Source organism: Tursiops truncatus, chromosome 14, assembly GCF_011762595.2.
Source record: "Tursiops truncatus isolate mTurTru1 chromosome 14, mTurTru1.mat.Y, whole genome shotgun sequence".
Lineage (NCBI taxonomy): Eukaryota > Metazoa > Chordata > Mammalia > Artiodactyla > Delphinidae > Tursiops > Tursiops truncatus.
Genome location: NC_047047.1, coordinates 31,331,579 through 31,347,166, shown reverse-complemented (window position 1 = coordinate 31,347,166; position 15,588 = coordinate 31,331,579). Strand labels below are relative to the sequence as shown.

General features: G+C 44.7%; 1 protein-coding gene across 3 annotated transcripts in view; it reads left to right on the top strand.

Annotated features, from left to right (window-relative positions):
- Positions 1 to 13,600: 13,600 nt before the first annotated feature.
- The window catches only part of ARHGAP25 (Rho GTPase activating protein 25), an 87,602-nt gene continuing 85,614 nt past the window's right edge, over positions 13,601 to 15,588 (top strand). The window contains exon 1 of one of the 3 annotated variants that reach the window (XM_033838378.2): positions 13,601 to 13,960. In XM_033838378.2, the coding sequence (XP_033694269.1) occupies positions 13,900 to 13,960 (61 nt within the window). In that variant the 5' untranslated portion in view covers positions 13,601 to 13,899. Of the gene's footprint in view, positions 13,961 to 14,218; positions 14,238 to 15,588 lie in introns of those variants that run through there. The other 2 variants (XR_012325666.1, XM_073791296.1) reach the window with 2 other exon arrangements.

Below are 15,588 nucleotides of genomic sequence, written 5' to 3'. Positions count from 1 at the left end.
ATCTTGTGGACACGCTGGTGCCTGTGGCTGAATCGCTGGCTGTTTCAGAAACTCAGATTCCTTTAGGAATCTCTTGATTTTAAAATCATGGCAATGAAAAAAAAAAAAAAAACTCTGTGTGAACAAGACGGGAGGATGTCACAAAAGTGGGTGCTCTGCACAGGGGACTTTTAGGGCAGTAAAACCATTCTGTATAATACCATGATGGTGGATACAAGTCATCAAGCATTTATCAAACCTGTAGAATGCACAACACAATGAGTGAATCCTAATGCGAACTGTGGACTTTAGTTAATAAAAATGTGTCAATATTGGCTCATCAATTCTATCAAGAGTACCACACTAATGCAAGATGCTAATGTAACAGAGAAGAACAAACCCTGACTCCACATTGGATCTATTCCTTTAGCTCTAATCCTTGTGTTCTGTTGCCTCTGCTTCGTCATGCTGGCTCTGCACCTTTGGTAAAAGAATGTTGCCTATACCCTGAAATATACAGGATAACCCATTCTCAAGGCTCTGACCTTTAAATGTGTAACTCTTTTCCATTTATGTAGAGATAAAAAGTTGCAGAACAGAAAATAAAAATTGTCTTTTTGGAGTTTTACAGGATCATTGTGACCAGACCTACATGGACACAGGCAAGGACAAAGGATTCCAACACCAAGACATCTGCAACAACCAGCCACACACCCTCCACTTTCAGTATAAAAGAAGCTTGAACTCTAACTCAAGTAAGACGGTTCTTTGGGACATGAGTCCACCATCTTCTCGGTCTGCTGGCTTTCCAAATAAAATCACTATTCCTTGCCCCAACAGCTCGTCCCTCAATTTCTTGGCCTGTTATGCAGTGAGCTGTATGAGCTTGCACTCAGTAACACTAGTAGGCGGGAAAAGGAGGAATTGTGTGGGCGCTGGAGGGTGGATTGGTGGTATGTGGGAACTCTCTACTTCTCATTCAATTTTTCTGTAAACTTAAAACTGCTTAAAGAACAAAGTGTGTTCTTTTTTTTTTTTCTTTTTAAATATAGGTGCTCTACCTGAATTGTCAGGATAAAGTCATCAAGATGCAGTCGTTCAAGGCTTTTTTTAGCATGGCGTCCTGCAGGTTTTATGAACCAATTCACCTGGTTCAAATTCCAGGCTTCCTGGAAAGCTCACGAGATGAGGGGCATTGTTATAGACTACTGCTAGGGAAAGTAGGATAGGGGCTGGAATAGGGGTTCAAATCCTCAGAGAGCTGGAGTGGGAAGGATTGGGAAGGATGGGAGATGGCGCTGATATTTTCAGGTGGGCAGTGTAGTCAATCAAAATACACGAGCCCCGGGCAGGTTCCACAGCAAGGAGAGAGTTCTCACGTGGACAAGGTGGGACCATAACCAGCAGGGCTTGTCGGGCCTACCAAGGTGAGGGGTGGAAGTGTCCAGCTAAGGGGCAGAGTAGTTTTAGCGCAGACATTATTTAGAATTATCCTGTGTGGTGATAATAATAAAGGAAAGCCGAGGGCTTTTAGTTTCGTTCTATTTTTTAAATTCTCTACAGGCAAACACCTCTATTGCCTGCTTAGGGCAGGTGCCTCCCCTTTCCTCTTGCGGCGAGCCGTTTCTGACCGGCAGAATAACGAGCCGCCACACGCAAGATTCTTCTCGTATCACACTTTATTGGAGCACAGCTTGGTTGAAGAAAGATGGAAGGAAGACCCCGCAATCCTAGAGCAGTCTGCTTATATAGGGATTAAGAACATGTGTCGCTCTGTGATTGGCTTTCGCCGATGGTGCGATTTGTGAGCCAGCATCGGATAGGTCGCTACTTTAAAACCTCATTAGTATACTTAGCGCAAGCGCAGTGGCCACAGGAAGGATGACTCAGCTTATTTCAGCTTCCTGCTGCGTAGCAGTTAGCTGACCGCGCCCTACATCTCCCCCTTTTTTATTTATTAGAACACCAAACAGAATGTAGCCCGTACAAGTGTTCACCTCATGATGTGCTCACTGTTCGAGGGCAGTTTTCTGTTGGCATGTTTGAGACTCAGAATAATGGCTGATTCCCTATAGAGGTGCGATGGCGACAAGGCCTCTCTGTGCAAGGGCAATCAGGACAATGAATGACTCCCTATAGAGGTGCAATGGCAACAAGGCCTCTCTGTGCAAGGGCAATCAGGACAATGAATGAATGACTCCCTATAGAGGTGCAATGGCAACAAGGCCTCTCTGTGCAAGGGCAATCAGGACAATGAATGAATGACTCCCTATAGAGGTGCAATGGCAACAAGGCCTCTCTGTGCAAGGGCAATCATTTCGAATTATTCAGGGCGGAGAGCCAGGCTGCGGGAGAATCTCCTTCATTAATAGCCAGAAGTGCCTGAGTGAGCAGGACCCTATCTCGATGTGCCCTGATGCGCACACGACAGACCAACCAGAGACACAGCATAATCCCAAATACACAGCAGACTCCAAAGATTCCTACCCCCACCCACTCCCCAAAGGAGGAAAAGGCAGAAGAGAGCCAAGAGGCAAAATCTCCAAAGGCAACGGGCTCCAGCCCGGCAGCACTCAGTTGCACAATTTGAATAATCCTTTGTGGAATTCCAACTAATACAAAGACTTCGATTAAGAATCATCAGGAACATCCAACTCAGCATCTTCTCTGAAGTTTTCTTCAACAATTCTCGTCAGTCTTGATGGCACCCAGATCGGATCTTGATCCTGTGGGGAGACACAAAGAGATCCCCTGGATCGAGTAATAACACGATCCGGGCCCTTCCACTGATTGGACACAACACATCTTTCCACATCACTTTGCCATAATTTTTATGGTTTGTTGCCACATGGCGTTCAGCAGAGGTTTCTTTCAAGTGAAAGTCTCTGTCTAGGGGTACAGTTCTCTGCGATTCCCCCTTTTTGTTTTATTAAGAGTTCTTTAAGCTGATCTGCCTCATTGACAAACCCTGTCGTTCACAATAGGCTTTCATTAGTTTACTAAGTGGTGTATGCCTCTTAATCTTAAACTGCACCACAGAACCATCCTGCCCCGCCACCTTCAAATTAATATGATCGTTGTTCTCAGTCTTGACTCCTTCCTTGGGTTTTTCGTCGGCCATGGCCTTGTGGATTATAGGGCAAGCCTGTAATATGAATCACCTGCATTTTTTTGACTAAAAAGAGCAAAGCTTTTGGAATGCCTCTGGGGCTAACCCCAGTCTTTTGGGTAACAACTCTTCACAATATTCCTAGCCAAAGCTCTGGTAATGTTAAATTTTTTTCTTAAGACTGTAGATGACACATGATATAGCTTATGAAACTCTTGAGCCTGTGTCGTAGAGTCTAGCGCTGTTAGAGCGCGTGTGGAAATTAAATTAAAAGGACACATCCAAACAGGTTGAGAATCATCACAGCGTTCTAATTGTGCATTTGTAATAGCTTGTTCTACCTTTTGAAGTGCCTGATGGGCTTCTGGGGTCAATTGGCGTGGGGAATTAAGATCAGGATTTCCCTCTAATACACTAAACAAAGGTTTTAGATCCAAGCGGGTTAAACTTAAATATGGCCGAATCCAATTCACATCTCCAAGCAACCTCCGAAAATCATTCAATGCTTCTAAGCAATTAGTCCCAATCTCAATTTTTTGAGGTACTATCTTATTCCTATGTACAGTAGCTCCTAAAAAATTTACAACATCTCCCTTCTGTATTTTTTCGGGAGCAAGAAATAATCCCCTATTCCCTAAATATTTGATCAAAACGCCTAAGGCTTGTTCAAGCAACTCCATACAAGGGGCTGACAATAAAACATCATCCATATAGTGAATAATCCTAACTTTAGGAAATTCATTTCTTACTGGTTGCAAGGCCATATCAACATAAAGTTGGCACATAGTAGGACTATTGGCCATACCTTGAGGGAGCACAACCCAATGATATCTCTTATCGGGCTGTTCATGATTAACAGAGGGCAGAGTAAAGGCAAATCTTTCTTTATCTCGACTATTCAAAGGAATAGAAAAGAAACAATCTTTAATATCTACTGCTATAACAGGCCAGTTTCGCGGAAGTGCTGTCAATACTGGCAAACCGCGCTGTATAGGCCCCATAATTTGCATTTGCTGATTTATAGCTCGCAGATCATGAAGCAAACGCCATTTCCCTAATTTTTTCTTAATAACAAAAATCGGAGTATTCCAGGGTGACTGGGAGGGTTCTAAATGCCCTAATTGTAGCTGCTCATCCACTAGTTTGGATGCCGCCTCCAGTTTTTCCTTTGACAAAGGCCACTGAGGTACCCACACAGGTGTTGTGGTCCTCCATGTAATAGGAATCATAAATTCAGTGACCCTTGAGAAAAACCCAAGTCTCGGCGGTTTAAATTTCCGCGGGCTTCTATAGGGGCGGTCATACCTTGTAACTTACGTCCTATCCCTCTATTAGATATCAGGGGCGGAAGCTCTAGCCTCCGCAGGATTAAAATATGGTGGGCTAGCGAGCGGCGGCATGTACCAATGCCCATACCGCTCTTGTTCATATGCCGCGGCCGCTCCTTCTAAATCTTCCTCCTCTCTAGGATTTAATTCATCTTGAAACAAATATAATTCCTTAAACTCATCTAGGATTGGATATAATCCTGGCACTGTTTCTTGCTTTTCCTTTTGTTTTCTTTTTTCTCTTTTCATAATTTCAGGCCTGTCTACCGTAGTCCCTGTTTGTTCATTCTCTGATGCGCTATCTTGACACATGCTAAGAGCCTTGCGTCCTCGTTGAATAATTTCTTCACATTTTCCTTCCTTTAGGCAAGAAAGTATCATGCTCCACAAGGGGAGAGCGCCTCGAGAAAGTTCTCCCCTTGTGTTACACTCCTCTAGGTCTTTTCCGAGTTTTTCCCATGACGGAACAGTCAAGCTGCCTGATACCCCAAACCACGGCGCGGCACTTTCGATATCTTGTAGCAGCCTACTTATGTTTTTATGAGAGAGCTTTAGCCCTCGGTCCCTTAAAAGGGCTTGAATAGGCTCATGAAAATCAGTTGTAGGCTCCGTGGACGAACTATTCCCAAAAATGCTTGACTTATCTATCGGCCAGGGAAGACACACTCGATCGGGCTGGTGGTACCGTAGCCACAAGCAAACGAAAAACATGAGAAACACTAAAAGGACAAAAGCGAAAGTAAAAACTTCAGGCTCCAAACCCCCGAAAAACATACCTGACTGGACTACTCACCGACGGTTACCACTCCGTGTGTCGAGTTCTGAATCGGTCCTCCATGCAGGGCGCGAAGTTCCCGGGTTTCGGCACCACTTGCGGCGAGCCGTTTCTGACCGGCAGAATAACGAGCCGCCACACGCAAGATTCTTCTCGTATCACACTTTATTGGAGCACAGCTTGGTTGAAGAAAGATGGAAGGAAGACCCCGCAATCCTAGAGCAGTCTGCTTATATAGGGATTAAGAACATGTGTCGCTCTGTGATTGGCTTTCGCCGATGGTGCGATTTGTGAGCCAGCATCGGATAGGTCGCTACTTTAAAACCTCATTAGTATACTTAGCGCAAGCGCAGTGGCCACAGGAAGGATGACTCAGCTTATTTCAGCTTCCTGCTGCGTAGCAGTTAGCTGACCGCGCCCTACATCCTCTGGCCACCCCACACTCACTACTGAGAGAGAAAGACATTTGATTCAGGGACCAGCACCAAGGGCAGCGCCCTAACCTTTCACCAAGCAACTCTTCAGGGGCTGTGGGAGACAGGTGGGAAGGAGGTCAATCCCCAGCCACTTCTCTAGAGCCCATGATTTTGCTGTTGTTAGACAGTGAAATTAAAGCCTCTTTTGTTTCAACTCTGACACCAAGATGCTCAAGATTTCTCTTTGTTTCTATCCACCCCCCTCCACTGTAATGTACGATTAATTTTATTAAGAACAACAGCAACAAAATCATTGGGCCAGCACTAGCAACAAAGCTCCTCTCTGTCCTCCTAGGAGAAGCTTACTGATCAACAGGGCACTGTCCTATCGCATAAGGACCTGGGTTCAGAGAAACCTCCCCGACTTCGTTTCACGGGCAGAGACTTCCTGACAAAGGTGGGCACCCACAGCGTGTCTCTCCTCGAGTCTGTTCTTCACTCAGAGACACAGACTGTGGAGAATCCAGAAAACTGAACTCCCCTTCTCTGCTGTACATTTCTTTGATGCTCCTCAGTGAGGTAGCTAGGGTATCATCCTTCCATTCCCTCCCAGGCACTGCTATAAATCCCTGCAGAAAATAGATGATGATGGCAACCACACTTGGGGCATGTGATGGAGAAGGAGAGGGAGAGATCCAGCGGCAAAGGACTCTCTCCAGCAGACCCGATCACTACTGGTAAGATGCGACTCTGTTTTCATACCCAGCATCACTTACAAATTTGCCAGGCAGTGGGTAGGGGAAAGTGGTACTTCAGAATTAAATACTGCCAAAAGTTTGGTATGATATTCGGCACAATGTACATCAGCTTCCTCTTAAAGAAGGTTTTAAAGGAACCAAGACGAAACAGTAGAGTTAAAGCCAAAACTGAAGGCTTAAGTTTTAGCTGAATGTGGTCTTATAGAAATGCACGTTCCCTGTGGCTACATCTGTGGACGTTTCAAGAAGCAGAACTTATGCTTTGGAAAACCAAACCAGCCAATAAGCACATGGAAAGACCCTCAACATCACTGGCCATCAGGGAAATGCGAATCAAAACCACAATGAGATACCAGTCCATACCCACTAGGATGGCTCAGATAGAAAAGAGAGATGATAACAAGCTTTGGGGATAATGGGAAAAAATGGACCCCTCCTGTATCGCTGGTGGGAATACAAAGTGGTGCAGCCACTTTGAAAAACATTCTGGTGGTTCAAGAGTTTAAACATGAGTCACCGTATGATCCAGAAATTCCACTGCTTCGTACAGACCCAAGAGAAACAAAAGCATACGTCTACACAAAAACTTGAACATGAGTGTTCACAGCAGCATTATTCATAATACCCCAAAAGTAGAAGTAAGCCAAGTGTCCATCATCTGATGCATAGATAAACAAAATCTGCTACATACATACAATGGGATATGGTTTGGCCATAAAAGGAAATAAAGTTCTGATATATGCTACAAAATGGATGAACTTCAAAACATTACGCTGTGCGAAAGAAGCAAGTCAGAAAAGACCCCATATCATATGATTCCATTTATATGAAATGTCCAGAATGGGCAAATATATAGAGGCAGAAGGTAGATTAGTGGTTGCCTGGGGCTGGGTGGGGGAAGTGGGAAGGGGCTGCTAAAGGGTATGGGGTTTCTTTGGGGGATGACGATAATGTTCTACAACTGTGGTGACGGTAGAACAACTCTATGAGTATAGTAGAAAAATCATTGAATTTTACCCTTTAGATGAGTGAATTGTGTGGTACATAAATTATACCTCAATAAAGCCATTAAAAAAACAAAACCAGGGCTTCCCTGGTGGCGCAGTGGTTGAGAGTCCGCCTGCCGATGCAGGGGACACGGGTTCGTGCCCCGGTCCGGGAGGATCCCACATGCTGCGGAGCGGCTGGGCCCGTGAGCCGTGGCCGCTGAGCCTGCGCGTCCGGAGCCTGTGCTCCACAATGGGAGAGGCCACAACAGTGAGAGGCCCGCATACCACAAAACAAAACAAAACAGTGAGATGAAGGACAAACATGAGAAACTGTCTCGAAATGCAGAGGACATAACAGAGGTGACAAAATGAAAGACAAAGAGGCTACAAATGAAGAACTAGCAGGCAGCTAACCAGAGTTTCTGAAGGAGATCCTAGAGCTAGTGGGATGAAAGTCACAAATAAAGGTATAAGATAACCTTCCTTTTGCAAGGTCACTCAGACACATAGATACCTAGACATATGTGACCCCTACAAATGGCCAGTAAGCACATTCAAAAGTAACTTGAGTTTCACTATTAATTAAAAAATTGTTTGAATAACTGGCAATGATTTTAAATAAAACAATGCCAACTTTTAGCAAGGCCATGAGGGAACTGGACCCTTCATATATCACCGATGTGAACATAAACTGGTAGAACCTTCTGTAAGACAGTTTGGAAACACACGTCAAGTCTTAACATTTTCATATCCTTTTCCACAGTATTTCCACCTCTAAGAATTCACCTGGGGGTGAGGGAAAAAGTGGGAGAATGGATTTCCGCAGATACTTAACTATAAGAAGATTATAAAACTTTGTGTATCTCTCAGATGCTCAGTGGTTACAGGGCTTTGTTGAATAAATTTGGCTTTCATTACACAATTAAAAACTATGAGGCCATTAAGAATGATGTTTTAGGAAAACGCTTAAGGATAGATAACTATTCACTTTTTTGTCAAGGCATGATAGCAGTTTATAAAACAACATGCATGGTAGTTTTTGAATTAAAACAATATATATACAGATATGCGATATCTAACGTACAACGCGGTGACTGTAGCTAATAATACAGTATTATATGTGGGAAAGTTGCTGAGAGGAGACTGTAAGCATTCTGACCACACACGCACACACACACACACACACACACACACAAGTAGTAACAATGTTAACTATGTGAGGTAATGGATGTGTAAATAATCTTAATCTTGGTAATCACCCATCTGCATTGTATATGGATATCAAATCATCACGTTGTACACTTTCAACATATACAATTATATTTGCCAATTATTTCTTAATGAAGTTAAAAATAGCATATACATACACTACATCCAGAGAGGAGGCTGAGAAGGAGAAAATTTTTCTTTACATCTTAAATGGTAACAGTGATTTTTATTTTCTTTATACATACTTAAAACTTGCATAGACTTCTATAATGGTAAAAATAACAATAAAAGGAATGTATACGAAGTCCTCCAATGACTGTCACCTCAGAGTGGAGTCCAAGCCCTCAGCCAGTGCCTGAGGCCCTGGCCCAGCGGCCCTGCCCCCTCGGCCCATCTGTCTGTCTCCCCCTCTTCCAAACTTACCCCGTAGCCGTAGCCAGATGCCATTCCTAGCTCTTCCCTAAGTGGGTTTGGTGTTGTCGAGCTCTCTGCTCTTTCATCAGCCTGGAACATCTTCCTCTGGCTCCCTCACTATGCTTCCTGCCTGCCTGCTCTCTCCTGGGTCACCTTTCCTGGGAAGCCTTCCCTGGCCACCCAAGCAGAGCTCACAATTCCTGTTCCACCCTACTCCGTGCGTACACTATTTTTTTTGTCTCCAATGGCACTGGTTTACACTTCTCTCTCCTGAGTCATTTGAGGATTAGGCCAGGTTCTTAATCATCCTGTTTACTCAGCATCCAGCCAGCACAGTTCTGGATAAATGTTTATGGAGTGAATGAGGGAACGAATGAACGTGAGCTCTGGGTTCCCACAGCTGCAGGACATCTGCATTGAGCACCCCGCAGCTCTCTAAATGCCACCTCCCCTGGACTGACAGAGCCCACCATCTTCTCCTTGAGGTACCTTGACTCTCCCTCCTCATCAGTAGCCCTCACTCTTTCTGTCCACACTCCATCTCTGTGATTGGAGCTTCCATCTCTGCAGGGACTGGGGCCAGGACTGTGGGCATCTTTTTTCTCCCATAGAAACTCCCCGGGGCCATAAATCCTACCACCTGGATGGCTTTTGCCTTGTTTTCCCTTCTTTCCCTGAAAGCGGCCATTGACGTCTCCCCCGCTCTCACTCTCACCTCCATGTCTGCCACAGCCTCTGCAACCTCGCTCTAATAAAAACTCCCCGGTAGCTTCTGTTTCCTTCAGTGTAAAGTCAAAACTTTTCCCAGGGATCCACCACGATCCAGCCCTGGTCTCCCTCTCCAGCTTCGTCTCTCCTCCATCCCTCCCCTTTCATCCTTTTCTGGAGCAACCTGATGAGTCCTTTCTTACCTCTGTGCCTATTGCATGCTGTTTGTTTCGTATGGAAAACTTCTGCAACACTCTTCTTCCCTAACTCATTCATGAAGCCTTAATATAAAAGACACTTCCTTCAGAAAGCCTTCCCTCACAACCCCAAGTCCCAATTAGGCCCCTCCAAGATAAAGTCCCATACTCCCCAAACTGCCCCCAGTATACCCTTCTCACGTAGTATTTAATTGTTGACTTAACTATTCTCTCGCAACAGACTGTAAGTTGAATGAGGGCAGAAACAAAGTCAGCTTGTTCGTGAACATTCTACCAGTGTCCAGTAAAAAAAATAAGCTCTTAATTAATGGTTAGCATTCAGTAAGCAAATAGATGAATGAGTGTTTGCTTTTCCTTTTGCTATAGCAGATGCTGATTCAAACTTGGGAACCAGACGAGACATCTATAGTTCTTCATTTTCTGAAGGTCAGGAATCGGGGAGCAGTGCTGCAGCGACGCTGCCCGTCACCCCTACCCAAGCAGCTGACTGCTCCAGAGCAGGCTTTTCGGAGGGACGGCAGCTGTGCTGGGCCTTTCCAGGGGTGCTTTTCTTCTGGCTGCCTTTCCAAGTATTCATGAACAACTTCCCCATCAGTCATGAGATTTTTCCCAAGACTTTCAGGAACCTACCCTGAAGAGTAAGGGAAGTTCTCTCCATGTTTCTAAATGCTACCTTCAAGATATTTTCAGAGTTCTTGAGTTTAGGTCCCAGGATTGAACCTTTGCATGATGTCAAGTTCCCTGTGGAGATGTTGCTGGGCTGGGACTCGGGATGGCTATCCACACTTGCCTCCACCCCGAGTCAGGATAGAACAGAGAAGTGCTCTTTGGGTCAGGCAGGCAGTAATGCCAAGCGGGCGCTCCGAAGTCTCCAACTGACTAAGTTCAGAGGAATCCAGCACGCCTGGGGTGCTTGGAGGGTAGCTGAGCCGTGTTGGTGTGATGCACTGGAGCATTGATCAGCAGACATGTACTCCTTTTCCCCCCTGTCCCCCACCCCCGGGTTGTGTGTACTTCCTGTTTCACTGACTTTGGACTTGGTCACGTGATGTGTGTGGGTCACTAGAATATGAGCAGATATGATAAGAGCAGAGGCTTTAAATAGGCTTATGTGGTTCTTCCCTCTTACACTCCTTTCATTCACAATGAGAAGAATATGCCTCAGGTCACCCCTGCTCCTTCAGCCTGGTCCCCCGGATATAAGTTTTGGATTTTTTTTTTTTTTTTTTTTTGCGGTACGCAGGCCTCTCACTGTTGTGGCCTCTCCCGTTGCGGAGCACAGGCTCCGGACACGCAGGCCCAGGGGCCATGGCTCACGGGCCCAGCCACTCCGTGGCACGTGGGATCCTCCCGGACCGGGGCACGAACCCGTGTCCCCTGCATCGGCAGGCGGACTCTCAACCACTGCGCCACCAGGGAAGCCGGATATAAGTTTTGGACAGTTTAGTTTGAGGTGGTTATTTGTTATATAAGCAGAGATGTGTATGATTTGGGGTTCAGGGGGCAGTCTGGGCTGAAAATCTACCTTGGATGGATCAGCAAATGCATGGCATTTAAAGCCTTGAGACAGATGAGCTCACCAACATGTGGGTATAGATGGAAGAGTAGTCCAGTGAGTGAATCCTGGTTTCCTTCACTGTTAAGAGGTCAGGGAGATGAAACGGAATCAGCAAGGAAATGGAGATGAAGCAGAACGGCAGGCAGACAACCACACCAGTGAGGAACGCTGGGAGCCAAGTGGAGAGAGGGCTTGGGCTTGGAGAAAGGAATCAAATGTGTCAAAGTGAGATGACATGTGGAATTGACCAGTGGATTCAGTGACAGGGATGTGGTCGATGTCCTTGATCAGAATATATTCAGTGGAGTCATGGGAGCAAAAACATCAACCAAAAAGATTCAGGAGAGAATAGCAGGACAAGTGTTTGCAAGTATAGACAATTCTTATGAAAACTTGGCTCAGAAATGAAGGAGAGAAATGGGGCTGTAGCCAAAGGGGGAAATGACATCGAGAGAGATTTTTTAAACTGTAGTATATCAAAGAATAAGTGTGGGGCTTCCCTGGTGGCGCAGTGGTTGAGAGTCAGCCTGCCGATGCCGGGGACACGGGTTCATGCCCCGGTCCGGGAGGGTCCCACATGCCGCAGAGCGGCTGGGCCCATGGGCCATGGCCGCTGGGCCTGCGCGTCCGGAGCCTGTGCTCCGCAAAGGGAGAGGCCACAGCGGTGAGGGGCCTGCGTACCGCCAAAAAACAAAAACAAAAAACAAAAGAATAAGCGTGAATGCTGGTGGCAATGATCCAAGAGAGAGAAGAAACTGATGAAGCAGTAAAGATAGAGGAGTGATGACACAGTTTATCCTTCGGAACTGAGAGAAGATTGAGTGTGTGAGCTTCCATGCATGGAAGTGAGGGCGCTACAGTGATGGGAGCTTGCAGACGTTCTCCTCCAGTTGCATCAACTTTCCCAATGGAACAGGAAGCCAGGGCATCAACAGAGTGAGTACATGGAGGCAAAGAGGAAAGTATAGCAGAGTCATCCAGGAGGGCTGAAGAATGAATGGACCAAGGATGTGTAGCTCATATTCTGGCCAGTAGTGACTCTTGTGAGCACTCTTACCTACTATCTTATTAGTTCCATTACCTTATAGCCTTATTAGTCTTATTATCTACTCTCTTTAATAAGCCTCATGATAGCCCTCTGAAGTAGGTCCTATTATTTGCCTCATTTATAGATGAGACTATTGAAGCACAGAGTAGTCAAGAAACTTATCCAAAGTCACACAGCAAGAAAGTGGTTGGGCCAGGATTTGAACACAGGCATTCTGGCTCTTGGACCAAATACTTAATCACTAGGTCAGTCTGGCCCAGTTGAACATACGAAAGCCTGTCACAGAACTGAACTAAATGGAATAAGGGTTGAATTGATGTTTGTGGTGTAACCACTATGCGTCCAGCTCTGTACTAGATGCCTTCACAACTCTGTGCAGTCACGGTTATTATCAACCCATTTTACTGCTAAGGAGACTGAGGCCCAGAGAGATTCAGTTGCTTGTTAAAAGCTGCAGAGCTAGGAAGTGGAAGAACTGAGTTGTGAACATATATCAGTCTGATTCTCAAACCCACACCCTGTACACAGGGTCAAAGAACCACGATAACACTTAAGTGGGTCTACCCAGCTAAAGCTCACTTATTAGCTAAATACATCAGCACCCTCCTGACATCAGGCTGAGATCACTTGGAACCTTTGTCCTGAGTAGGTGGAGAACTTACTATGTGGGCCTTATAGCAGGAAGAAGGTGACTAAAAGAAGGTGACCTAAACGAAGGTGACTTTGGGGGAAAGCTCTTTGTCTTATTGACCGTTTTTGTAAGCCCACTCTGTTCAATGAGAAGGGAGCCTTAGAGGTAGATGGCCAGAGTCTTAGAATTTTCTTTTCTTTTTCTTTTAATCAAACCTCTAGCACTCACTCTACTTATATAAGCATTTCCAAAAACCATTTTCTCAAGAAAGAGATTATAATGTATCATTACACTGAACAACCACCCACTTCCTCAAATGCAAGGAAGCAGACAGTTAAAAAAAAAAAAAAAGCCAAGAGGCAGCCGTTGTTTATCACGACCTCGCCTCAGTGAGGCCTGAGATTCTTTTGAACAGGAGCTTTGCTTCCCATGACGCAGAGTGAAGTGTCAACTGGGATATTTCTGGTAATACTGAAAGCAGGAAAAGCAGGGTGCACACTTCATGAGGTACCAGCCCCCCGAGGGACCGTGGGCAGGTTTGGGTACCATCCCCGGTGACAGATGGATGGACCTTTCATCTGAGAAAGGAGAAGACATGCTGGCAGACCAACCTCAAACCGAAGATTGCTTGTGAAGCAATCGTAAAGGGGAAAACACACACACACAAGCTTGTGGGGCAAGAAGATCAAAAAGCCAAGAAGGGCGTGAATTGAGGCAGACTCCCTGCTTCAGCAGCAACTCACCCAAACCAGAAGCAAAATGTCCCTGAAGTTGCCAAGAAACTGGGATTTCAACCTGCGAGGGGAGGCTGGGAAAATAGGTATGGTCAACGTCTTTTTGCTGCCTTTGTGGTTCTCATGCTTGAGTTCCCACCATTTGCATGTCGGTCTGCAGGGAGCAGAGTCTACTTAAAAATGAATCTGTCGGCAGAGCTGGGTTTGGGGTCAAATTTGCATTCAAACTGATATGATGGCTCAGAGTTCCCAAGTGCTGGGGAGGGGTTCTTTTTTGTTTGGAGGTGGCGGGAATGGAGCTCCTTGGTGTGTGGGATCTGGGGTACTTGGGATGGACTAAGGCTACAGATCTCACAAAACATGGTGAGTTTTTCTCTGTTTATCATGGAAGGATAATTTCCCTCCTGTTTGGACACTCATCCGTATTTTGAGTGGATTTTGGTAGGAGTCTTTGGAAATGCTTGATCTGTAAAGGAATGCAAGGTGTTCTATTTTGTGAGTCCACTGGGTCCCCAGACCTTCTCTGTGGACTCGGGGCTAAGGTGGTGTTACTTGTAGCAAAAAGTAAAGAGTGTGGACAAGACAGGAATACAGAGACCTTTGAAGGTATAACAAAGACACGTTTAATTAAAGGGACAGAATACATTTTAGATTAATTACCTTAGGGGACTCTGGTATGTTTTCTGAGATATTCTGGCCTTTAATTCATACCTCTTCCATTAATGATGTTGCTGATACATTGATTTTTAAAAAATTTTTTTATTGAAATATAGTTGATTTACACTATTGTGTTGGTTTCAGGTGTACAGCAAAGTGATTCAATTGTACATGTATACAAACATATATATTCTTTTTTACATCATCTTCCATTATATGTTATGACAAGATATTGAGTATAGTTCCCTGTGTAATACAGTAGGTCCTTGTTGGTAATCTATTTTATATATAGTAGCGTGTATATTTTAATCCAAAACTCCTAATTTATTTCTCCCCTGCCCTTTCCCCTTTGGTAACCATAAGTTTGTATTCATGTCTGTGAGTCTATTTCTGTTTTGTAAATAAGTTCATTTGTATCATTTTTTTTAAGATACCACATATAAGCAATATCATATGATATTTATCTTTTTCTCTGGCTTACTTTACTTAGTACGATAATCTCTAGGTCCATTCATGTGATACACTGATTTTAATCTGTTCTATAATTGTTATCATGAGTTTCTTTATATGGGTTCCGTCTACTATTAAATTGACCCCAGTAATTTAGAATAGAGCAGTTGGGCTGGAAATGATTCCCTGTGTTTTGCCCTTATGCTTGTATAGTGAGATAACTTCCTTGTTAATGGACATAGATAAGTATTAAGGTGTTTCTAATGGCTAGGAAAAGTTTTGCTTGGAACAGTTTTAAACCTGGGCCTCTAACAGTGGTTAATGAGCTACTAAAGCAAGGGGTCCACTGCAAAGTCACATATCTGAGTGTTAATGATATAGGTCTGAGAAAGAATTTGAAAGAAAATTGAGAGTAATCAGAGAAGCCATTTATCTTGGTAACCAGGGAGGATTAGTGGTCCCTAACCAAGCTGGGAATCATCGAAGGTCGGTTCAGAGAATGAGAGATTTTACGTAATCAGAGGTTTTTCTCCTAACTACTGTTGATATCAATGTACTTGGCCAATGCTCATTCTATTGTATGTCCTAAAAAATTTGTTTTTAGAAG